The 27,346-nt window shown below is 41.5% G+C and overlaps 1 protein-coding gene across 1 annotated transcript in view; it reads right to left on the reverse strand.

Moving 5' to 3' along the window:
• Positions 1 to 9,101: 9,101 nt before the first annotated feature.
• Positions 9,102 to 27,346, reverse strand: part of mtnr1bb (melatonin receptor 1Bb) — a 30,426-nt gene continuing 12,181 nt past the window's right edge. The window contains exons 2-4 of the mRNA XM_041952006.1: positions 10,815 to 10,933; positions 10,378 to 10,722; positions 9,102 to 9,524 (exon numbers count right to left, since the gene is read on the reverse strand). Of these exons, the coding sequence (XP_041807940.1) occupies positions 9,102 to 9,524; positions 10,378 to 10,722; positions 10,815 to 10,933 (887 nt within the window). The remainder of the gene's footprint in view (positions 9,525 to 10,377; positions 10,723 to 10,814; positions 10,934 to 27,346) is intronic.

Here is a 27,346-nt window from a genome sequence, read left to right on the forward strand (position 1 = left end):
AATATATGTCTGTATAGCTTATTATGCTCCCTACTTATCATACTAAAAGGGGAGCTTCACATCCACACATTCCAGAACACTCTCACCTGTCCCTGAACAATGCAACGAGAACCCCCCCAAAACATTCAGACTCTGTTTCTGCCTACAGTAATGTGACAATCAAAAAAAAAAAAAAAAAAAAAGCCCAGGATCACTTAAATTATATATTTATTTAACTGTGAGACACGGATACAGTGCAGAAATACAGAAAACACATTCAGAGTTAGTTATAATAGTAATCATCAAAGACATTGCATTTCTATTAATATGTCTGTCCATATGTGAACTTGTGAGAAGTGAAATGTCCCCATGTAATGTGTAAGGTGCAACTGTTACTTTGACTATCACCCCAACCCAGGTTTATACACTTACAACATTGACATAACATGCTCAAAATCACCATCCAATGGGGGCTTACGGGGTTAAGGTGTCATATGTGTAATAAGAACAATTCCAAAAATGTTACTTTAACTCACCCGTAGCACACAAAAAACCATGGCAGATACAGTTTTTAGAGATGTAATATCAGTTTAGCTGTATTATAAAATAAAAAAATAGCATGATGTCCTTTGATCCCATTCCTCTCTAAAAGCCTGCTGAGTCCTGCTCAACAGGGAAGTATCTGGCATGTTGTCTCTGTTTTAAATGTGAAGGGGTCAAAAGGGCACACGGGTTTAGAGCACATGTCGTCTAAATTTCAGAACTGAGGCATATTCTCTATGTTATTGTGCTTTTAGTGTTCCTGGCACAAATTCATTCATTAGAAACGTTCATCAATTAAAACAAACTTTCTAAACAATAATCCATAACATGTTTACTCTATAATATCTGTGACTATGATAAATTAAGTCATGCCATTTCATAAAAGAGTGCCCTCTAATCCCAGACGAATGAAATGCTATAATATTGTGTGTGGATTAAATGAATTATACAGTTAATCTGATGTATGGATTCTTTTTGGTAATCCGTGCATTAGAAGCAATTAAAGCCCACTTTTACACATTAAAAGTCAGAATTATTTAAGGCAAACGCAACCAGTCAGTTAAGCCTTGATATGAAAATTGCCCGGCTATTCAGACATCAACTAGAAATATGAGCGTCAGCTGTTTGTTGATCTCTTGAACTCGTGACATTCATGTCCACGTGGTGGCCCGATATTGCAGCTGGAGAGGGCGGATTTTTTTTAGGTGGGGTCTAATTACAGTTTGATATTTAAGTGAAGAATAGAGTATGGTCATAATGAATAATGGAACAAAGCTATTATACTTGGAGGCCTTATTAATCTCTTTGATATCAGTTGACCTCCTTATCTGTGGCAGCGTATTGTAGCATGGTTGGAGATGCTGTTTTTTAATGAAAAGGACACAGATTTTACGTATGAGGCCGCAGGTGGTAGCGGAAAGTACACCTTCAACACCTCTTGTTGAATTTTTTTTATTCGTTGTCACACAGAAACATGTGCATGAGGAAATATCGTCAGTGCTACTTGTTGAATGCATGCATGTGGAAGCCACTCGTTGTCCTGTGTTGGGTTTGGTTGTGGGGATGAGTCAAGACCACCATCTGGATATCACCCCTCGCAATTATTCATCGTGAGCAAGCAGTTATTGCTCTTAACCACATCCCCCCTTTCTTAATCATAATCCTTGCCTCCGGGGCTGGATCACCTCCAGCAACTTGTCCACGTCCTGCTGTCTGCTGAAATCAAATCTGCGTTTTCTTTTCTCCCTCTCTCTTTCACGCACACACACACACACACAACCTGTGGAGTGATGGAAATACACAATAAGATTGTAAATATTGTGTGACTACTGCATATATGAATTTAGTGTAAAGGATGACGTGTAAAGAACTGCTACAAACACATGGGCTAGTAATTGGACAATCATTCTTTGCAATTTAAAGTGGCCTTAATTAAAAAGTAAATTTCATTTAAAGTTTTATGGATACAAAATTCTATTTATGAGTACAAAACCTAAGATGTATCTTTCAACAAGTGCAGGAAGCAAGCCTAATGTGACCCGACTTACACTCCTTGAACTCCACGAGCTGCTTACCACATTCACATCCTCGCCTTTTCCCCAAACTGAGGGCAGTAATATGCTTTCCCTTCAAACCAGCCATCCATCTCCCCTACGAATATAAAAGAAGAGGTGGGAACGGCTCTGCAAGTGCAAGGCAGCAGGGCCTGATGGCATGAGGGAGTTCAAAGTATGCACCACTAGCTGGCAAAAGCTCTCTAGCTCCAATTCAGCCTAATTCTCAGCGTTAAGAGGGTACCTCATCCACAGGAAACTTTCAGTTTAAACACCCTTAAGAAGTCTGGCATCCTGGTCTACAATGAGAAATGTGTTGGTTGTAGGGAATTTGGGCTTTCAGGAACCCTTTTAGCCACTTACTAAGGTATGAAATATGAAAAACAGTGTTGGAAAAGAGAGCAACAAATGTTAATGTTTTTCACAAATGTATTAATGAGCAACTACCACAAAGCATGATTTATATTTCTCAGTTTTATTTTCCATAACATCGTGTTTCAGTAGAACTGTACACATAATGCATATCTTTTTACACACAGTTCATTTTGATGAGACTCAGTGTCATGACTAAGCCTTTTGAGTGTTGAGATTTTCCATTACATTCCACAGATTTCCCTTTTGGTTGACGTTACTCAGACCGTCCTAAGGGCGCCGCGGCCCGCACCTGTCGGCGAATTCTTCTCAATGATCGTCGGCCGTAAATAACATCAGACAAGCATGCACATTCACACAGCCTCTGGAACAGAAGACGTTTATCAAGACACGAGAAGTCGGCTGGCTAAATGCCTGAAATGCAAGTTCAGATACCAATTTCTAACCGTGCTCATGTCTACAAAAGACATTTTTAATTGTCTTGTTCAATCTGGTGCCCTTTACACCAGAAATAAAAAAACAGAAATAATAATTATTGTAATAAAACATTACAGCATGAACAGGAATTCTTGTGTAACATTTCCAACGTATAAGTCATGCCTCAAAGACTCCAGGCTGTGGGCAAACAGATCCTAGGTCTAATGAGCTGCAGCCAATTAAGTGGCCACTGAGTATAAATATTTATCATATGATTTGTGCTTTGCAAATGTTTTAATAGCTGTTTCATGTTTTCAGAGTCGCAGTTTAAAACCTAGAGCAGATTGGTTTCTTGTTTGCAAACCTATAGGAGGTGCATACACCACCATGTTCCCTTTTTCTGTGGTTCGTCATCATATTTCCCATGACAGTCCACTGTAAGTGCATTCAATTATGTTCCCAAGGTTTATCATTTTATTTTCCATCTCAGTGCAGGTACCTTGCACATAATTTGATCAGTGTTGCATCCTTTTCGGTCTTTAGCTGTGGGCTGACGTTGTCATGCTGTTACATAACCCATTAATGACACATAAAAAAACAAAACAAAAAAGTGAGTATGTCCAGATGAAAATAAAGGCAGAGAACAGAGAGGCTTCAGAGTCACTGCATGTAAATCACGTGCCTACATCCTTCAGGCCATAAAAGCTATATGAGGCAAGACGCTTATAGTCTGAGTTGTTCCATGCAGGCATCACAGCTGGCAGGTGTGCAGAGGAAAATATTTAATGATCTCTTATATCTACTTACAACTTTGCCAGGTTTCTACACGGATCCATAAACAGCAAAATAAGTGGACAGAGCTTCCAGGTCTGAAAAGCGAAGCCGATGCTGAAGTGCTCTAAACCTGTGTTCCTTCTAATGGCCAGCAGGGGGCAACCCCACTGGTTAGGAGAAGAAGTCTGATCGTATGTAAACTTATGAGACAACGACCCCACTTCTCACTGGATTTACTACCCCAGTTAACAGTTTCCTAATGAGTTTATTGTCCCTATCACTGCTTTCAGATCTTCCTCAATGCAGCGTGGTGTTCATTTTGTAAATTATGGTGCCACTTATGGATAGAGGTGTAGCTATGTGTATCCATGGCACCACCACCAAAAAGCCAAGATGGCAACAGCCAAAACGCCAAACTAAAGGCAACAAAAAAACCCAAAACAATGGGTGACGTCACAGTGGCCATGTCAACTATTCATTATACTGTTTGAACACTGATCAATGTTGTGTTTCAAATCTTACTATAGCCCCGATGAGCCTCAGCCTAAATTAGCATATCGTTGTATGTAAACTTCATCAGGTTCCTATGATTTGGGATTATCTTGTGATGCCTGTAAGGCCAAACTGCATCAGGGAAAATGAGTGAATTGAAGCGACTGTGTTTATAGGAGCTATGGAATCCATACCTTTTCAAATGCAAAGTGGCTGCTTCACTCCTGCGACTTTTTCCTCCAAAACAGAGATCACATGGCAGAAAAGGAAAAGTCAGAAGCCGAGAAATACGAGGCGAGGCCTCTTTTAGGAAAATGCCAACCCCGCATGAATATTGTGCACAGATGATGGGGAGAGTGCAAGAGGGACTCAAACAGCATAATGCAGACATTTGTGAGTGTGTCGCCTCATTGAGTACAGCACTCAAAAGGATTAGCAGCACACAGAAACCTTAGCTTTAATCTTCCAAAGAAAAACATTGTGATAACCTTCACCGCTTGCGTCCCTGTGTGTTTATTTTGAAGGCAGAATTGTATTTACACCATTAACATACATGTTGCGTTTTCAATTCACACTTAATGATAAAAGCAAACATAGGTTCACTGCTTTTTGTCTCAGAGCTTCAACTGTTGTTTCTCAGGTGTAATCGCACACGGCTCTGATACACCTGTAGCTGTAACCTAACACTCTGCTGCAGCCTCTCACCTGGTGCAGATACGCCCCAGCGTGGCAACCAAACATTGAGGTAAAATTTCCTTTTTTGAAAGTAGGAAAACTGTCTTTTTTTAAAATTTCAGTTAAGAAAAATGTTTTTTTTTTTCCTCAGAAAAGCATTGCGTTGCCACCTTTCCAATTTTGAAAAGGAAATTCATTGTAGGATTTGGCAGGCTAAATAATTACCTTAATGGACTGTTTAAAAACCCAGCGAGTAATTGAAGTGGCGAGAGTGGTCAGCTTTAAGGACTGCAGCTGTGAGGTTGTGCCGCACGTGTCGGGAGATGGCATTTTTTATTACGTGCAGGTTGAAAAACAGTGAACCTACCCTTTAAGCTGGCAAGCAAGGTGTCACATTTGTTTACATGGAGAAAAGGCCCAAATTAAGGATGCAGACAGTGAGCACAGGGAACATAAATGAACATAGTTACATAATTTCGTTGTAGGGCACATAGAAGGAAAACACAAACGAGGAAAGAGAATATTTGTTCTTCTGTTTTGGCAGTTGAGTCTCCTGCCTGAGGCCTGTGTGTGAACTTCTACGCAACGCTGCAGCGAAAACTTTCTATAGACGACCGTCCTGAATACATAAAAAGAAGCACAATGGAGGTAAACTGAACGGGTTTGTGTTGAATAGAAAATATGGCACTTGCCATAATATTTAAAATTTGACACTACTGTATTAAGTGTAAGGCAGTACTTCTGAATGAAAAAAGACCTTAAAGGACTCAAGGTGTTTTAAAGATTTCCGCCCAGCAGTGTATGTACACCTAACGGCCTTCAGCTTTGCCCATTTCTTTGGTTTAAATTGAAGTCTTTGCCTCCGTCCCAGTGCATCTAAAACACTCTCCAGATGTTTGAGCATTAGCTTTCTCCGCGCCATACCGACATTGCTCTTTTTTTAGGTTTTGTTGCTGCTCAGCGCTCCCCTTCCCTGCAGTGACCTGGATGGCACTCCTGCTTCTTCAGTGGTGGAATAACCTTCGCACCTCTGCTGTCAGGACATAATAGTCACTCCCTTTATTCATCTAAATCCCATCTCTTCAGCATAAACTTAATATTTCCCCCCCTGTTTTCCACTCTCCTCTGCACCTCAAATGTCATTGTTTGCTTCCAAATGTTCCTCTCCTGCTTGCAATGCTCTTGCATCTGTCTTGTCCTATGAATATTTATAGTACAACTTTGAGCTTTGCATCTGTTACTCTTGATCTATGGCTTTGCACATTTTTACCCTGTATAATAACAAACAAATGTGCAGCAATATGAATGGAACTAATTGTTGTATTGTTGGATATTTGATTTTGTGCAATTAGAAGTTGATTCCCACGCTGAAAACAAATGCATTTTTAGTGATGCAATGTACATGCCAATTAAGCAAGAGGTTGTTTTAGATGCACTTTGCAACTGCAGTAATGTTAATGGAAAGAGAAGTTAAGCATTGTCCAATAATAAACTGTTAATTGTGTGGGGTTATTGAGCTTCAGATATATTAAAAAAAACACACACACATTTCGAATACATCTCCAATAACAATAAACCACAGTTAAAAACCACACTGACACTAATTTACAAAATATCCCTTTGCAATGTCTTCAGACTCCCTTATGTGGCAGCTGATAAACTGCACATGTTTTGGACAACAACAGAATGTTCGGTAGGCACCCTGAGATGGGAATACAGATATGAGCTGTACCTTCCCAACAATCTACATCTTTTGAAACATGATTCGGCTAAAAGGCAATGAATGCCACGCTTCTGTCTAATTAAATACGACCAAGTGGCAGTACAACCCCTAACACTTCCCCTAATGTGCTCTTTTTGTTTATGTTTGTTTTTTCACAGTGAATGCATCGAAACGCGTACCTGGTGAATTAAGTTTTTTTTTTTTTTAGAAAATAAATGAACTACGTTAATTAACAAAGACAAACTGCCTGTGAAACAAAAAGCTTAAATTTTGCATAAGTATTTCAGAATGAAGAATAAGAATCGCCACTGTACAAACTACCACATGCTGCACATGATGTAGGAGGCAGAGGAGCCTTGGCCCATTCTATATTGCTGGCTGCACATCTACTAAATGTGTTTATCTGCTTCTTTTTTTCTAGGGGCTGGAGGTTTTCTGACATAGAAGGCAGGAGAACATCCTGAACCTGTTGTGTATTGTTACTTTGAGGCCTGGAGAGCAGCATCATTTACAGTAAATCAGTAAGACATCTTGTTTAAATATGGATGCACTAAGGTAAGGGACTGTCTCAGTCTTAACTGGATATGATTTGTAGATGCAGCTGATGTTGAGCGTCTTGGATCGTGAGAACCACTGTGTATCGAATTGCATAGCAATGTGTTTGTGTGCATAAAGAATCATGCATGCTGTTGCACTCGGCTACTGAGTGAAATTGAACAACTTATTGCATTGCATTTTTGTTAATATTGTGACATCAGTATATGTTATACTGTCCTGCACCACCAGTGGGTGTTACCCAGTGGTGGAACAAGTACTCAGATCTTTTATTTAAGTAAGAGTAAAAAAGTATCAGCATCAAAATATACTTAAAGTACCAAACTAAAGGTACTCTTTAGATACAATGGCCCATTTCAGATATTGGGTATTATATTATTGGATTATATATATTAATGTGTACATTACTTGAATGTTTCAGCTGGTAAAAGGAGAGTTATTGTCATTTTAATGACTTAACGTGCTGCTGAGTAGTTGTGAATTGGTAGCAGAAAATTTAAATACTGAAGTACAGTAAGAACTTGTACAGTACTTGAGTAAATGCCCTTAGTTACTTTCCACCGCTTGTGTTCTCTGAATCAAATGTTGCCCTCCATTGTAGATTTACAGTGAATTTATATGTATTTTGTTCCCTTGTCTGTTTAAGCCTGTCTCTACAGTTTAATATTTTTGGTTACAAACTGTTACTTGAATATTCCTATATATAGTTCATATATTGTATTGTATGCATTGTATTTTTGATCATGTTACCCCAAAATAATTATATACTGTATATATGATATGTTTGATGAAACATCTGCAGAGTGGTGCAGTATACTGTATGCTGCATTTGTTTGTGCTCTGTATAAAACTCATGTTGAACACCTCCAGCAGAAAATTAGAAAAAAGAAAAATGAGGGAAAAAACTACAAAGTTTTGAAGAATAACTTTACTGGTGTAATATCAAATTAACATTTAGCCTTACTGGAAATAGGATGTTATTTTTTTGAATGTTTTTTTTTTTTTAATTTAAAAGACAGTATCAGCAGTGGCTTTACATGCAGTGACTGCAATAAAGTGCAATAAAGTTAAATAATGGTCAAACTGCAGTGGCTGAGAAGTTAAAGTGATGATGGATGATGAAATGATGGATACAGCAGCAATATCAGTTATGTAGGTGTCCTCCGCCTGCTACATCACATGCTACATGTTCTGGAGGGACTTACATAAAATAAAAGAGCCATGACAATTGGCATGTGTAAGATGGTTTGGTGCCACTTGCTTTGTGTCCATCAGTGACTTGATTTCCTGAATTATTTTGTTATGCTTATTACTAAGTTTCTGTTTCTTGTTCTTTGCAGTGCAAAAGGGTCACACCAGGCAGTATGAAGTATACGCTACTGCCACGTTTGGGTAAAGTGTGCAATTCTGACCACATTACTGTCATCAGACTGATTTTATACATGATAGACAGACTGACGTTGTCTCCTCTTCTTCAAATCTAGCATTCATTTGAGGCGAGTTGAACTATATTTGAGGCTTTTGAAGTTACTAAAGAGAGGTGTATGTCTAGTGGTTACCCCAGTTTGTGAAATGTGTTGAAGAGTCTACCGCAGCAGACATTAAAGGATATTACATTTTTTAATGAAATATTAATGTACCATTCAGATTGTTTTTAGAGTAAGAGCAAAATAAAACTGCAATGCACGGCTCAGTTCTCCCAGGACGTAATAACATCGCTAAGAAAACTCTGTATAGCACTTTAGCAAAGTTGTTGAGTTAATAATATAAATGATAAACTTTGAAGAACCCATTATATTAATTATATAACTCTTCACAACTTTAGCCAAAATGAGGGAAAAATCATCTACAGATATAAACGTGTTTATCTGCGCCCTGTTCTGATCGCCGCCAGCCATCAGAAAACCGAGCCATGCATTCCGGTTTGATTGATTCTCTTGATACTCTTTAGCTGCACAACCGTCTGAATGTCACATAACACCAGGAATTACCATTTAACAGGCTCAAGGATCCAGATTTCATTCTTTGTTTGTGCGATCTCTGACCGACTCGTTGTTGTTGAGCGGCGGCGGCGGCGACTGCTTGCTCCTCATGCTCCTGCCGTCCGTGGCGGCTCGCGAAGTCTCTGTCACAAAAAGCCGAGTCACCCACACGGAGGTGACAATGCGTTTGTACTCGTTCCTGAAATTCCTGTTGAGTAAGCCATAGATGATGGCGTTCAGACAGCTATTGAAGTAGGCCATGAAGTAGCTGACCACAAAGAGCCACTCGGGGATACGGGGGGCCACGCGGGACGGATCGATGGCCACCGCCAATCCGATCAGGTTGAGCGGAGCCCAGCAGATGGCAAACAGCACAAAGACAACAAACATGGTGATGAAATTCCGCAAGTCACTTGGTCTGAGGCGAGGGCTCTCCTCCGTCTTCACTTTACGTCGCACCTGGATGATGAAAACACATTTAACAGGAATTAGACTGTAAATGATGATGTTTCTCTCCGCCGCTCTGCCTTACCTACATACAGACACATAAAACCAGACAGAAACCCAAACCTAAACAGAAACTTGGCAGTGTTTAGAGTTTGTCCTAAATCTACGGTTACTACGGTAATGACAAGTCAAACTGCTTCACTGAAATGCTATGTGGCAAAAAGGATTTCAGCGACGGGATGAGCACACTGATCAATAATTAAACGTCAAAATTCCAAAACTTAGAAAGACCAGATTTCTGGACATGGATTTGGATTTGGGGCTGCACGGTGGCTCGGTGGTTAGCAGCGTCGCCTCACAGCTAGAAGGTCCCCGGTTCGATCCCGCCAGGGGTCTTTCTGTGTGGAGTTTGCATGTTCTCCCTGTGCAGCGTGGGTTTTCACCGGGTTCTCCGGCTTCCTCCCACAGTCCAAAAACATGCTGAGGTTAATTGATTGGTAGGTGTGAATGAGTGGTGTGTGTGGTGTGTGTGGTTGTTTGTCTGTATATATCCTGTGGTAGGCTGGCGACCTGCCCAGGGTGTCCCCTGCCTTCGCCCGAGAGACGGGCTGGGATAGGCTCCAGCCCCCCCGTGACCCTGCAAAGGATTCAGCGGTGTATAGATGATGGATGGATTTGGATTTGGATTTGGATGAACCCTGGAAGGCCGATGGATCTCGTTATTGTTTGGCCCAAGGGGTGTTCGTCACAGCTCACAGCATGTTTACCAGTTTAATTGGTTGGTTGTTATTATGCTATTCAAAAAGTCCTTCTATTAAGCCCTGCCGAAAGACAAAATAACCACACAGAGAAGCAGAAGACTGACCTGAATCACAAGCACCCAGATGCGTAGATAACAGAAGGTAACCACTGCAATGGGAACCAAGAAGTGGACCACCACCACGGCCACTGTGTAGGAGCTGCTGACATTCTGGGCGAAGGTGCAGGAGTAGACCCGCGGGTCGTAGCGCAGAGAGCCGACAAAGAAGTTGGGGATAATGGCCACTACCGTGAGCACCCAGATTAAGGCAACAAACAGCAGAGTGTTGCGATAGCTGTACAGCCGGCTGTAGGAGAAGGAGTGACAGATGTAGCAGTATCTGTTCACCGCAATCCCAGTGATGTTGAAGATGGAGCCGATGACACTGAGGCCCATGAGGAAACCGCTGACCTGAAGGAGAAGAAGAAGTGGCGTTTGTGCTGTTGGGTGGATTTACTGGCATTGGTAGTAAACTAAACATGCTGTCTCTGGTGTGGTCTTACCATGCATTGTGTGTTTCCCAGCGCCCATCCATCATGGAAGAGGGCATAGAGAACCAGGGGGTACGGGTAGAAGGCTACCACAAGGTCAGCAAATGCCAAACTCACCACAAACACGTTACCTGGAGAGGAAGACACACAGAGACGGTCTCTTAAACACATTTACAGTAACTTCGCCTCTGACTGTGAGACGAGTCATGTTTTACTACGCTGGACACACCATAATCGCACAGTTCTGTTAATGCTGGATTCCCCTTTCAGCGTGGCTCTGATGGTTTGGCCCCTCGTCTTCTCATCTCAGCACAAAGAATTTGCTTGCATAAGCCAATCAGGATAAGCACATTCAACCCTGGCGGCTCATGCTCGGCAGGAGCAGCCCTTACCCACTTTTGAAGGCATTACATTTAAAGTGCTCATATGTTTTGCATATCAAACAGCTGCACTCATATTCTGGTTTACATGGCTCTTTAAGGCTGACATTATGTTACAATGTCAGAGTTTCCTTCCAGTATTCACCTTCGTCGTGTTGCTACAGCAGGATGGTGTAGCTTTGTAGCTAACCGCATGCACATTTTGCAAATTGCTCCAATAAGGAGGGCAACTAAAATTTGATTGTTGTGCATTCCTTCATTCAGTTATTTGTTCTCTCACAGCAACCCAATGTGAGTTAAAGTATTGCATTGTTTTATACAGAGGACTGTCCTAATTGGGCAAACACCAGACCTGGCAATGCACAAGGAGCCTATCTCAGCATGTCCAGCTTGGCCAGATTGTTGGCAGAGAGGGAAGAGATTGCATGCAAAAGGTTTCTAGCCTCTGCCCCACAGCCGGTCGCCTCACCCCAGACAAAGTTTTATCAGGGATTGCAGAGTCGCTGTGTTTTGACAGAGTAGCGGGACAAGCTTGTTGACACAGCTCTTGAGCTTCTTCGACACTGGGGCTTGCAGGTCTTTTTTCATCTAGCTGATCTCCAGCCTAATCCAAACCGTGGCCTCCGGTTGACAAAATCCAGCTCATATGTCACATAAATGAAGCATTGCTTTAGTTTAGGCAGAGCGCTGTAGCTGCATTCGAAAACTGGCAACAGTTCAGCTTCATTCGTGCATCAATATTAGTGGCTCATTCGTCAGCTACTGAGTCTACCAGCAGACTAGCAACATCCAATCAGATTATGCCACGCAGGTTTACAGCAATTATAAACTGACACCTATGGTCACAGCTCCTTCCACCACCCTAACCTCCACCTTATGTTCTTTACTGACTTTGCTAAGATCTAACAAACATCTATTCTTGTTCATGCGATCTGAGTAACCATTTGTTATAAAGAAGGTGTTATACTTGGAAGTGTAGGATTCTGCTATATATTTCAGGCTTGTTTGCTAGAAACAACATAGATGGTATTGTAAAGGTAATTCCAGATATAATAGGGCATTGCACTGACAGGTCTTACTATGCTGCACCTTCTAGGTCTCGTATGTGGCTCGTCACATGTTTCACCCACAGATGCCTGTGGAGGTCATTTGCAGAGCAGCATTTGCACCCTCATCCACAAACAACAAGTGATTGTTCCTGTACTCGTCCGGAGGGACCAGGAGCACTGGAGGGACCCCTGACCCCGGTGCTGGGGTTGGTAGAGGCTGTGTGTCATGTTCTCAGACATGTCTCAGCAGGGGACTGGGGATACTTACCATGTCTTGTATAATCCACCTGCTCGAACAATGTTAAAAGTGCACGGTGCAAAGTGCACCAGAGCCTTATTTATAGCTACACCAAGCAGTTTCTGCACAACTAACTCTAGTGTGTGCACATGTGGCCTTGGTGTGTGGCTGTCAACCTAGAACTGTCACTATGCGCCATGATGCGCAAAGTGGAGACAGCAATTCAGCACCTCCCGCACAAGGACATCAGTTCCCTCCTTCTGAGGAAAAATCACTTTGGACTCCTGTCCTCCATCGTTCAAGTGTCAGAGTGCTATGGCACAGAACGCTCTGCTGCTGACGGAAGGGAACAGATGAGATTTGACTGATCATGACCAAACAGAGGCCCACTGCAAACAGAGAAGATGTTTTTCTGAAAAGCAATAGTTTCACTAATAAAGTATATAATATAAAAGCAATGAATTGAACCAATTGTTCGACTGTATTTCAATTCCATGTGTAATCTTACACCTCACTGAGTGTTTAACCCCTTAAAGCCGATTGTCATTGATTGGCATCATACCGCCTTAATCCACATTGCAGCCGAATCGCGCATGCATTCCTCTAATGCCGGTTTGTGCATATTCAGTACACACCTAGGAACCTTTTGGAAGCACTGGTTTCTCGTCGGACCGGTCAAAGTGAAAACTACATCCGTTGTGTTGCTGTTACAATGTAATGGTTGCAAGCCAATTCTGTGGCTGTTTTGATGAAATAAATGAATTTTGAATACACAAAAAAGACGTTTTTACTGCATTGAAGTATTGAAAAAAGTGGACAGATACAGTTTGTTTGAACCCTATTGTAGTTGGTGCTATAATGTAAATAGTTGTAAACAATTTTGTGGCTTTTAGATAGATAGATAGATAGATAGATAGATACTTTATTAATCTCCAAAGAGGAATTATGAATTTTGAAAAAAAAGTATTTTTATTTCATTTAAGCATTAACTCCTGTATGTGCTACAGAAAAATTAACAAACTCCTCTTAATTTCGGATCAATTTGAAAGCAAAAACACAAAGAGTTAATTTTTAAATATAATTATATATAAATATATATTTATATATAAATTCAGGCGTCAAGGGGTTAACACACAACTGTGAATAAATGCAGACAAATGGCATATAGAGTGTATACACACCTTAAATGTGTCATGACTTTATTGGTGTTCTGAACAGTTTATACAATTACAAAATGGACTGTGAGACAAAGCACTTTCAAAGAAAAGGGTTTTTTCTCACTCTGCCCCCTGCTGGTCCCTGGTCATCCTGGTCTCACATAGACCTAGTTTTTAATACTGGACTTCTGCGCTTATTGTATTTGTACTTCACCACTGTGGGCAGATTTTCTAAAGCAGTACACTTTGCGGCTGTCCCTAAACTCCCCCACAGCCTTGGAAACAGCCGACCTCCTGTTGTGCCATGTTTTTCAACTCCATGAAATCCCCACTGACATCCTGTCTGACTGGGGTCCTCCTTCCCAAGCCTGGAAGGCCCTCTCTGCCCTTGGAGGTACGGTGAGTTTGTCCTCTGGTTATCACTCAGAGTGGAGTGAGCCAACCGGGACCTGGGAGCGACGCTTCGCTGCGTTGCCTTCGGGAACCCCTCCTTCCGGATCACTTACCTGTTGCTAATCAGGCACGACACAACTCCCTGTCAAGCCCTGCCACATGTATGTCATCATTCAAATGTGCCATAGGCTTCCAACCACCTCTGTTCTCAGCTCTGGAGGGACACTTCAGTTCCCTCTGTTCAAGCCCACATTTGCAGTCGCTATAAGATTTGGAATGATGCCCACGAGACCTTGCTCTGCTCTGCTGACCAGAACTGACGCACTTCTGCCTCTGACTCCAGCCCCCCACTATCAACCAGGTCAGGAAGTTTGGCTTTCTTTTAAAGATCTCCCTTGATGATTCCAAGAAACTCACACCACATTATGTTGGTCCATATTCATTAACCCTCTCCTCACATAAAGATTCACCCCAAATATCATGTCTCTCAGTTTAAACCTGTCTCCAGTAGCCCACTGTCTCCTCCAGCTGTTTTGTTTACTTTGTGTGTGTGTGTGTGTTGGTGTGGGCATGGTCTCCCTTCCTCGCTCTATACTTTAATGTGTTAGCATGTTAACATACAACTAAGACGCCCTAAACACAAGGTACAGCTGGGCCTGATCGGACCATTCGTTTTTTCCCCCAAAAAGCACTAATCTGAACGGTGGCACTAGCGGAGAGGTCAGGGGTGCATCAAAGTCAGTAAAATTTATCCTCTGGAGAACATTATAATAATTGAACAGACTGTCTTGACAGTCAATGCCCTACTTGAGATATTTCAGTCTGGACTAAAGTGGTGGAGAGACAGAGCAGCATTTTGATCCAAAAAAACGTTTTAAAAAAGACATAATCCTGCTTCAGGATGAAATTATCTGTAAACACAGCTAGAACATGCTGTAGCTGCACTTTGTCCTCAAAATGTAGGATTAAGAAGAAATATTTGCATGAAACATGACTTTTAGCACAATGCACACAACATAAACACAGAGTGATCTAAACTGATTGTCACCAGCAGAGTCCACTATCGTAATAATCACTTAACACAATTACCAGTCACAGCTCAGCGTGTGTGTGTAGTCCATATTACTGTGAATGACTTTAAAAACTCCTGACGTCAAGGGAAAAGTCACAGCGCGGCATACGTCTCAGTCACAGCCAAACTAAGCTAATTTGTTCACCAGAAAAATGTCTCAATGTGGACAATTATGTATTTGAGAGACTTCATGATCCTCACAATGCAGCGCTGTTCATTTCCATTTCCAGTGTATTTGAATAGACCTCGAACGTGTGAAGCAGGGAGCGAGAACATACTGTAAAATGAAAAGGGGCACGATGTTCTGTATCTTTTTAAAAAAAAACAAAAAAAAACTTAATACGAGTCTTGTCATCACAGGCCTCCTTAGACATGATAAAGCACCAATTATCTTTTTGTGTCTGGATAGCACGGAGGTGCAAGCACACACGAACTCTCTGCAAGTTGAAATCCAAACTTTACCTTCCATATGCACAATAAAAGTCTGTTTCACCAGTTCTCTCCACGCGCTTGCTCCTTGTTTCATGCAGAAGAATCCCTCACGTTTGTGCAATTAACTCTAGAACTATATTATTTCTTGTAGTTGTCTAGCCTGCAGTATCTTTTTGTTCTCACAGCATGAATTGTGTTGGTATCAACTTGCCTTTACGCTCTTTTTCCCAGACAAATACGCCTTCATGAGCTGTGGGAACAACATCGATTTGGATACATTGATAATAGACCTCATTAAGAATTACTGCTCAAGTTTTGGATCATTAACTATTACATTTTTTAAACATTCTTCTTAAAATTAATGCTCCAGCAAATGCACTTGGTAATCAAGGTCTATTTTTCATGTTTTTGTGCAATGAGCAGCCTGCCAGGGGAATGCGATCATTTTAATCATGGTCGTTTTGGCATAAAGTTGAAATTAGGCAGTAAAACTTTTAAAATGGTTCGAGCCTACAAAAAAGAATCAGCAATCAGAGTTCATGCACAAAGGAAAAGAAAATCTTTTTGTTAAATATTTTCTAGAAAAGAGACAGTTTCTTTTGAACTGACCTCTAATTAATTCAGAAGTTATTCTCAACCTTCGTTGCTCAAAACCTGGCAACATTTCTCCTTAAAAAATGTACTCTGCGCAGTCAGAAGTGACTGCCTATCAAGGTTTTGTGAAAATTGTGCGAAGTTGATTTTGAATTCACACGTTGAACTGAGTCACCTCAAGCGGAGCAAAGAGTGCAGCACCTTTGGCACGGTGTCAGTTCAGCTGCATGTACTCAAGTTTTAAAGCATTTGGACAATCATCGCACAGCTGTCAGGACTGTGTTTTCGTTTAGAAAGGCATTCACCGCCACGTCTAAACTGTGAAAATGTCTGACCTATGAAACAACCCGCTGTTCTATTACACTGCCATGTCATCGCGCCACATGAGAATTAGCAAGCATTACATAAACGCCTGTATGGGCTCTTGCTCGGGCGTAATTGTGGACTAAATCAGGTTTCAGGTAGGCTTGCCAAATTTGGTGTTTGTTTCATCTTTTATGTTGAAGCATTGTTTAACAGATGTGTTTATTCATGAATGCGAGAGAAGTTTATTTTGTTTGAGAGCTAATGAGCGGGAAAGTAGATTACATGATGTTAAATCTGTTGCGTGAATATTATGAGATGTGATGGTGCAACTGTTAAACAGGGAGGGAAGAGATGAAGGAGTTTGTTTTCTTTACGCAAACAGCTAGTGGTCATGCATCATTCCGCGCAGTTATAAAGCTGAAAAAAGCAAAGCAGATGGTTGTAATTATTAAAATAAACTAAAAATAAATCCTCTCTGCGATAGTTCCTGCAGCTGTTTATGACTTCTCTGACCACGCAGTGCTGTTAATGCATGAGGGCTGGATAAGCAGCCACATGTGCACTGGCTCTGGCACGGACCCAGCGAATCTGGGTCTCTGTGTGTGTGTGAGAGAGAGAGAGAGCAGTAGCTGGCCCGCTTCACTTTGTCTGCCATCAGCCTGACAGGGAGCAGCACGCACTCAACAAGGCAGCAAACAAGTGTTTCACATGTGGGGAGCGCGCATCGATGCACGCTGACACACCTGTGAGAATTTCTGAACCATCTGTTCGCTAAAGCCGTGGATTATGATGATGATCACATTTCATAATTATTCATACCGTAGATGGGAGCCCAAGATTAAGTGCTGTAATCTTGTTTTCAGGCTTCGGAGCAATGTAAACTATGGTTAGATTACACTACAACTTCATTTACCCAGAAGCCCCCTGGGAACGCGGCGTAATTTGGACAACCAACTGCTCAGGGACCTTGATTTTTTTGAATTTCTGGATGAAAGTATATACACAGTCTGAATGTTGAGTTTAATTTGCAGTAGCAACCTATTTGGCTGCACCAATCAAAGAGGAAATGAACAAACGTGCATAGTAAACAGCCTTTTTTGCACTGCAGTGTTTTTTTTTTTCTTTTCTTTTTGTGCCTAACGGCTGGATTGGGTGTTAAAACTGAAGTTTGCACAGCTCCTCACAAGGTTATTCACGTGTACATAATTGCATACGAAAATGTGAAGTGAAGCGTAATCTTCTTTGTTAAAGGAATGTGCGAGTGATTATTGTAATAAACAATATTAAAACCAAAAATGATTTTGTGTGTTTTCCCTCCATGTCTGTAAGCACTTCCCCAGGGGGAGAGATTGCAAAGATTTTCCTCTCATTTGCTTTTTTTTAATGTCTTTCCTGTGGGAGGACATGCAAGGCAGATTTGCCTTGTTTGCATTTAAATTTGTTTTCAGTGGAGGAACGGGGGCAAAAAATAGATGGCAAGGGAATGATGACAGGAATGGGGACCGAATCCAGAGAGGAGTGATGTGGAGGGAAAAGTGGTCAGGCACGATAAAAGCGCCACTTTCATGTGGAAAGGCCGCTTTAAAAGTGGTGAGCCAGTCTCATTTAAGGAGGGTAAATGATACGATTCCCACAAGATGTGATCGGGACAATTAACAGCCCTGTTATTTTATAATGAAGCTGTCACCTCTGTTCACTTCTTCAATCTGTTCAATGGAAGAACATGACACAAAGAGAGAGAGAAGGCAATGTCCGACTCAGCCTGCGGAGACGAACGCATAAAGCTGTCAACAGGATATAGAAAATGAGGACAATGAAGGGGGGTTAAAGGTCAGCAAAGGATGCCGTCGTTAGCAGCGGACGAAGGGAAGGGGGAATAAGCTGGTGACAGAACAAGATAGAGATAAGGGAGTAATACATTTTCTCATAGTTTTGCAGGCAAGGCAATAAGCGATCTTGTCATCTCCACTATACATCAGAGCCCTTTCTTCAGCGCGCCAGCTGCTTCCTCACTCTGCCCTGCCGACTGCCTGGTCGTACATGTCAGTCTCAGTTTGGCCCAGCCGACCCCGCGAGGGAAAGAAAGGCAAACCTTTCACTTCCACCACTGTCTGTTCCTTATTCTGTCTACCCACTCCTCAGATTCCTCTTGAAATTTCTCAACCAAGGAGCATTAGTTTTGAATAATATGACCTAATAACCCTCCGTCCTCACCACGGTTGAATATGTTTCATGTAGGCAGATGATCGGGCCTTGATGTCAGCCTGAAATGGATTGGAAGCACGTCTGGCTACTACTATGTGAAGAAAATGACCTTAAAATTGCACTGTTCCTCTCTTGACTCCCCAAATTAAAAGGAGTTCGCAATAGAAGAGAAACATCAGCAAAAGTTTGCTGTAACTGAATAGCAGCAGTTGCCTCAGGCAACTAGTGTACAGCAAGCTAAACTTTACACTCTCATAAGCTTACAGTTCCTGCAGGAGCAAGGACAAATGCGGCCAGCAGTACATCCAAATCTGTTTTTAAGTGTCTGATTTTTTGTTTTTGTTTGTTTTTTTAGTTACATCAGGCAATTTAGGTCGGGGGCTGTGAAAAAAGTGTTACTTCAATAGCTAGAAATCAGCATGAGACCGGCAAACACACAGCATGTGGATGTTCAGCTGGCATCACTAACATCTCCAGCCGTGACTTGTTTGTCAACACGCTTGAAGGGTCCCAACATTTGTCACATAATCAAATATAAAAGTCTGACAGGTGGAAATAAAAAAATAAGAAATTCTCTAAATAGATGTCTAGACAATTCCTGTTTGCAAACTCTTTATCAGAGGCTCATCAACTATCCTATTCAGCTCGTCCTCTCCAGAAAAACAGCTGTATAGGTCAACTGTGCAAGCAGATTATTACGATCCATATTGATGTATTCTCAGGCGATGACCTCGAGTAGCCATAGTAATTATGACGGGAGTAAAGGAGAGTATAAAGAGCAAGAAAATCTGCATATGGAGGAGGGTGTGGTGGATGGATGGGTCAAACAAACACAATGTGACAATGTTACAGACATGACGATGAAGATCTACTACCAGCGGCCCAATGTTGGCTCCCTCCAGTGGTGATATCTGCTCTTCTGGGAGTCAATCAGCCTATTCAGTTGTTTACGTATGAGGCTGTTCCAACATATTTGGCTTGACATGCTATTTGTCTGAGCCACCGGTACATTCTGTCTGAAGTGCAGAGGGGAACCGTCATCCTGGTTGAGTTAATTGGTATAAATAGCCCCGGGGTAACGTTTTAATTAGAAATGTGCAGCAATTTATCTAGTAGGAGTGCTTTCAATTTGACCATCGTTATTTACCTGGAAGTTAGTGCTCGACTCTAACCATCTCAAATGAGTCACATGGGGACATGCACATGGGCAGTAAATCAATTTTTTAAAAAAAGGTTAATGCTGCGGAGTGTCTTTGAGATGGTAAACTGGAATTACAAAGACCAATGGGCTACAAGTACCTTAAACCATTTCATTACAAAATGTAATCAAACGTTCAGGGATCTGTTGTATTTATATCAGCCTTCCTGTTGTCTTATGGTCATGGTCATCTTATTTTATATTTGGACCAATACAGCAATACAATTTTCTGATCTGCCACCTCTATGGTTAGGTTTTTGTTATTCAGATTCAGATTCAGAGAAAAACTTTATTCATCCCTGCAGGGAGACTGCTTTGTTGCAGGACAAACAGCTCAACACACAGCTAGAAAGATGGATGAAATAGTTAAGGTAAAAAACAAAAACAGGTAAAAACTTACAAGTTAAAAACTACTACAAAGACATAACCATAGTACTAATAGTAATAATAATAATGTGCAAATGTACCGGTAAATGTGTGCAAATGTGTATGTGCCAAGGGTAAATGCAAATGTGCAAAATGGCAAGTAAAATAACAACAATTTAAGAAAGATAAAAATATTTTGCACCAGAATTTATGCACCTTGCATGCAACAACTACTCGCTTAAGGTTAAGTTCACGCTTAAAGGAAACAAACACTGACTGTCGAGCGGTGACAGGATGCAAAGCATGGCCACCTGTGTCAAAGTCAGACACTTTATACACACAAACACCTAACCTCCTGCTTAAGAGATTTTGCAGTGCCTTAACAATGTCACACTATACCCGGCTTCACCTCTGCCTAAAACAATGCGAGGGGTTGCTTTGATGGCCGTGTGTTGTTTCAGGTGCTGGTAGAACAGTGAAATATGATCCAGGAGACATCAAAACACAATCTCTCTCACAGGGTAAATAGCAGAAATACCTGGAATGTGCAGTTTCAAGTATTTCACATATGCCGCCGCAGCGCCTTGATGGATAACGTCATATTGCAGTCCAGAGAGTCTCGGTTTACATGCGTTCCTCCAATTTTAAAGAGTCACCTCACACCGAGCTGAAACGCAGTTTCGCTGACCTCCTCTGGTTGAATGTTTCAAATCTTTGGCACCTCTGATCACCTCCAACATTGTGTGTGCTCCGTCACCTCTATCACTGCTACATTACTGTAGCACTTCAGCACTGGTGCCGAGTTACTCTGCTCAAGAGCTAAAAAACTCATTGGGGGGAAGTGTGTAGGAACCAGTTGCTGAATATTTCAGTAAATATGAATCAGCTGTTGGTCGGCTGCTGCTTTGAAACCAGCTTTGCAAAGGAGCTCTTCTTCAGCTGCCTCTCTCAGCTCTCGCTCTCGCTGCCTCCGTTGCCTGTTTATATGGCACCGTCACAGACTGTTTACAGTGTAAACAATGTGAAACACCCAATATGATGCCTTATTTCTAAATATCATTAGAAATAAGCTTAGTCGATAATTACCATGTTAACACTGTTAAGCAACTAGCTCCGAGATATCTAATGCAACATGATGAAATCAGTAAGTTTCCACAGTGGAAGCATAAATAATTCTAAAAAACTTAAATAAACACACACACACACACACATAAAAACCCCAAATCTCAACACATATAACAAGAATAAAAAAGTATTTTGCTTTTATTGTTGCCGTTGCTTTTGGGAAGCTTTCCTTTATGGAAGTTTTTATACATTTTGCATTTATATGCAATTTTTGTTCCATCTGATGTACTGTCACATCACTTTCCTATTATTCTTGCAGGGGTCAAGGGTTAACCCTGACCGCAAAAACAAACACAGCTCTCACGCTGTGCTCGCCTCACTAATTAACTGAGAACCAATTAAGGAAGTGCCGTGCAGCATAACCTCAGTTTCAGGCAAACGTGCAAACCAGCCGAAACTGCGTAATCACCTCCATAATGATAAAGAGCACTTTAAATCATGTTCAGTCAGACGTAAAGACAGGAAGAAGGTGTGGAGAGAAGGAATGAGTGAAATTAATGAAGACGTTTCAGATATCATTGGGGGGGGGGTTGTAACAGAGAATAACAGCAGCAGCAAAGACAACAACAACAATTACTTTCATAATGTTAATTGATTGAGTCTGATGATATTAATTCTGTTAACACTATGTTGAAGTCCCAGTGAATCGCATATGGATTTCACAACCAAACAGTTTTATACATATCTTAATATGCAAATAGATCTGTTTGGCCCCTGCAAACAAACAACATGCATATTAAACTGCTATCAATTGTTGTATTCAGTATGTGGGATGAAGGGTCACGTTTCTGCCCTTTATGCTGTCACGCTCAGAGAGAATGGCCGTGCAGAAACGAACCTATCAAAGTCATTCATCTCCCAGTTTGAGTGAGCCTCCGAATGTGCTGCTTGTGTTAATGTTTATCTTACTGATCCCACATCCATCTGAATACCAGTTTATGCTAAACGTGCTGTCCCACTTAATGCAGACGGGTGCATCTGCATGCGAAGCTTTGTGCAGCTGAGCTAAGTTGCTTGCACATGTGCAAATTATGCCTCAAAATGTGGCTGTGCACGCATTAAATTATTCAAAGTGTTATCTGTTATGTGTGGGATGGGTAAGAGACTTTTTTTTTTTTTTTTTGGCATAGACAGTCATTTGTTTTGAGCCACAATCCTCCGGGATATTTCTTCAAATATATCTGCACAAAACGGATTTTTGCCATGCAAGGACTTCATGACAAATTAGAATGGCCAACAAACTTATTTTCATAATGACAAATGTTGAGCTCAATTATCATGCCTCATCATAGTATGATGCATAAGATACTTAACCAAGTATTATTAATGTTATGGACAGGATTATAAATCACTCTGGATGTGGAGTATGCCATTGAAGTTATGAAGCAATAAAAGACTTTATAGTACAGCGATAGTGAGAGTATTAAATTGTCATATAATAGACTGGAGTGCACAACAGATTTGTTTCCACGAGTAAACACTGGCACTGCAACTGACAGAACATTGCTAAGTTTCTGCTAATTATCAATATAACAGACTGATTAGCGAACATATCTGATAGAGCACAATGTAAGAACAACACAGGCAACACCTGGGGAGGGAAAAATGCACAGGTTACATATGTGATGTGAGCGTTACCCTGCGTGAGGCATTGAGCAGGCAGATGCTTCTGTATCGAATGATGACTGGCTAACATGACCCTATTACCATATACATGAGAGCCTGCAGAGTTGGAGTTACATCAGAGAAAAGGTCTGAGAGAAAAATCCTCTGGTTTGGAGGTGTTACCTTTATCAAATCAAAATATCTCTTTTTGTTGCTGCACTATCGGAGATATTGGTCCCAGGTCTGAAAGCTGCTTAGTTTCAAAGCAGAATGAGAGGAGATGGTGTTTGGCCTTTGCATAATTAGTCCTGCCAGCACATATGGCTGTTTCCTGTTCAGGCACATGCTTTGGGGCTTGTCTTGGCCTCGTGCTGCAAGAGAAAGTCAGCATATGGACAGCATTGGTGGAATTATAATACAGTGTTGTGATGTGATAAAAAGGTTGTCAGGTGGAGGGATGAGTGAAGGATTTACAGCTGGTGGTTTTATTCCGCACAAACCCTCAGGAACCGTCTTGCAAAATGTTTTTTCTCTGTCATGGCCACGCTCCCTGATGCTGAACGGGTTTCGAGCACACAAACCATTTAACTTGGCCTTGTTTTTATTATTTTTCCTTCCTCTTTTTTTGTTGGAGAGGGACATGATTTCACAAATGTATGCAGAGGCAGCCCTCACATTTTGAGTGTCCCACCAGCTCTGTCCTTTGGCAAAACTGTCACTTTGTACAATGGTAGTAATTCCAAGTCTTTTTTTGTTTCAGTGGGCGTACGCCTGACCAGATAATTGTTGCTAAAACATTTCTAGACAAAACAATACAGGCTTGACAGGCTAAGGGCACCATGAGCATAAGCACCATACAATACGTGTGTAAATCTGAAGCCAAAGAACTATGGCCAGGTAGACAGATGAGCATACGTAACTAGACTAATGTACAAAACTAGCTACAAAGCAAAGATCAGTCTGCAATCAGGATCTCACGTAAGCTTCATCATATTTGTAATTTGCAGTGTCAGTGTCTGAGCCATTTCCCAATTTCCCAATGAATAAAAACAGGCAATTTTTCATTTCACATAAAAGTATCATTTGCAATTTATCTTATGTAGTGTGCAATCTGTGCTCAGTGAAATGATCGACTGCTGTGTCACAAATAACATGAAATGAACTCCGAAGTGAAGATGGAATAATAACTCTTCAGTGTTCCTGGATGAGCTACGTGGGGCACGTCTTTTGTCAGGCATTGTGAATATGCTATGAGCCAGAGCCCATGTGAAAATCACTCAATTCATGGGTACTGCCAAATGATTTGTCAAAGACAAACACAAACAAGGAGGAACTGGCTCGATGAGAGAGCGTCAGCATCTTGTGTAACAGCACTGGAGACAAACCAGTGACAGCAAAATGGCAGAATATACCAGAACTTAAAGGCAAAGAGTTTTAGAAATCAGATATTGCAGGTAGAGGCAACACTGGGCTGGGGTCTGTCTGAGGGGATTGCTACAGGAGGGGGGCATGAAGTGAAGGCAGTTAATTTGAATAATGGAAATTATAATAACAATTTAAAAAACATGAATAATGTGCATTTCTGTAGCTCCTTAAATTCCAAGATATGCTTTTTAAACACGCAAAGAGGATCGTCTTTGGGAATCGTTACACACATTGTACCAGCTATGCAAAAATCCACGTAAACTGTGTTTAAAAGTCGGCTTTTATTGAAGTTAGAAAAAGAAAAATTGCGAGCTGTTTTCATTGGAAGTCAGTTTGACTAAAGAAACAGTCTCCATGAAGTCTGTCGACAGCATGTCATGTGGGTTACCCAGAGTAACCAGGACACTGTTCTTGGAGAGAGATGTTGCTGCTGAATTTTTTTAAGTCATTTTTCAATACAATGACAACCACAAAAAAAAAAAAAAACTTTTCACTTTAGAGGTGGCAGAATTGAAAAAAGAAGACATCACAAAACCCAAGCAAGTACAACAGAATTGCATCTTACCACCAAAGGAAATTGTGAAATTTTGTGGGCTTTTTTTTTTATATAATTTGGGTGAACCACTCCTCTAAGACTAATAAACTACATTCAACAATGGTATCAGATGTAGCCCCCGGCCTGATGGGAACTGCTGGCTCTCCCATGCTGCTGAACTGCATGTGGGCACTATTAAAGAGAGTGAGAGCGAGACAGAGCTCTCAGGATCTCAGGATAACCAGAAAGCATCTGTGAAATCCAACAGCGCAGTGAAGTTGAAGTGTGGAATCGATCAGAGCGAGCGCTAATAAAAAACATCAGAAAGTTTCAAGGACTTGGCGTTGGAAAGTTCAAGTTCATCCAACGCCCGAGCCCTGTGCATTGACATGCACGGGCCATACAGGAAGCTTAAGTTCATCTCTAGCTCGCTCTAACATCCCTGTGCTGCTTGTACCCCACTGATGGAGGACTGCGCTGAGATAATATCAAAGAGCCAGAGATTAAAGCAGGTCCATGGGGCTCACCAGGCAGGTCAAAAGAGAAGCTAGTGATACAATGACTGCATCATATTTAATGCTAATTGGGAATGTGGAGCACTCCTGGCCCTGATACTGAGACTGTGGAGCGCTTTTCCAGAACCTGTCCTTGACCAACAAAAGAACAGCCCAAAAAAGGAGTACACTATCCTCACCACCTTTAAGTATACAGTGCACCTTGTACAATTCGTGCTTAATCAAAAGAAATGCATAGCTAATGGGACATTCTGAAACTAATTGTGTGGATGCTCGTCTTCCCTGGTAGTCTACAGTCCAAACAAGACTATGACTACAAGAGTGGGTTTCATCCTGATGGGACTTTGAATATCTGTACAAAATTTCAAGCCAATCGACCCAAAGTGGTGGGCTGACAGCCCAACAGTGCCAGGAAGTGTATCCATGTTCCCTTTGTTCCTTATGTTCCCCAGCTCAATATCCACATTAAGCCTCTTCAAAGGTTTTATGCTCTCAACAATGTTTTTTTTCTCCCCCTAGGTCAAATGCTCAGTGTATCTTTCTCACCTACGTACAGCTTATAGCCTGCTGATGTTATACTCCTTGAAACCTACGCCCTTAAACTTGCAGACTAGACAGTTTTCTTGACTTTAGACAGCCTCCACAGGGGCAGAGCAAACCTTTACCATCTCATGTGATCAATTAAGTCAAGAGACACACACGCCTGGGAACATAGGACCCTGGGAATAAAGGGAGGAGCCCCACTGGAAATCCCATACTAGCAATGTAGCTAAAAACATTAACTATTTTAGGCTCCACTCATCCTCCGCTGTCCCACAGAACAGTCTTAACAGAAAACCCAGACGACCAGGGAGCCCAGTCTGCTGAGGTAGTACGTTTTCGTGCTCCCTAACATATCTACTGAATGCAAAGATTTCTGCTTGCCTCTTGTTGCACTTGCCACTGTTTTTTTTTATTTCAATTTTTTCTTCGAGGTAAGTTTCAAGCCTCCTGTCGCCACACGTGTCGGCGCTCTCCTCTCTGTGCTGGCGTCAGCAACATTGTCCGGTGAAAAATTACAGGCTATGGTGAAGCTCACAGCAGCATAGTGATTTACTGTAGCTTCAGTTGGGCAACTGCAGCGCGAGTGCTGCCAGTCAGCTCTGCCTGTTGGTTCCCAGCAGCTCAGTCCTCATCAACTTGGCTTAAGGTGATGATGCTGCCGCTGCTGGCCCGGCAGGCCGCTCTCCAGCTACGCTAGCTGTGATCCAACCGTCAGCTGCATCCTCCTTCCTCTGCCTCTCTGTGTTGCACTTGTTTAGCAGTGGACTCTGGCTCATAGGAAGCCTCTTTGACTCAGACAACATAAAATTTCAAGTGCTCTCCAGTAAGGAGGGAACAGACTGAGCTCTGCCAGTTGTTCCTCTGCTGCCATTCATTCATGTCAGAACTCTGTTTGTCACTGCATAATTAAACTGGGATGAAACAGCTGGTTCCATAGAAAAGGTGCACTGGTACGTTTCATGAATGGGACCTTTCAAGATTTTTGGAGGGCCCTATATGGAGAATTTGACTTCATAGTCATTGCACTGCACACCTGAACACACACAGTAAGTCGCAGAAGCATTGCCTTGTATAATCATTAAAAATGAATGATGACATTAACCCTATCATTAATTTGGTCGTCTGAAACTATCATCACTTATTTAACATTTTGCAACTGTAATATGCAAAATGTGCAGAGGACCAATCATCTTGCCGGAAAGAAGGAAAATAAATCTTGTAAAAGTTTGTATTACTATTTTTATACTTTGATACTGTTTCTTCCTAATAAATAAAAGTACAAGAACAAACAATAAGACAAAACCAAAGCTCAAAAGGAGCAAAGGAGCTCTGCAGAATCCTGTGAAAGTTCTCTGTGGGTTTGTCATGTCATAAATTGTTCGTATAAAAATTGATTATAGCTGGTT

This window comes from Chelmon rostratus, chromosome 14, assembly GCF_017976325.1.
Source record: "Chelmon rostratus isolate fCheRos1 chromosome 14, fCheRos1.pri, whole genome shotgun sequence".
Lineage (NCBI taxonomy): Eukaryota > Metazoa > Chordata > Actinopteri > Chaetodontiformes > Chaetodontidae > Chelmon > Chelmon rostratus.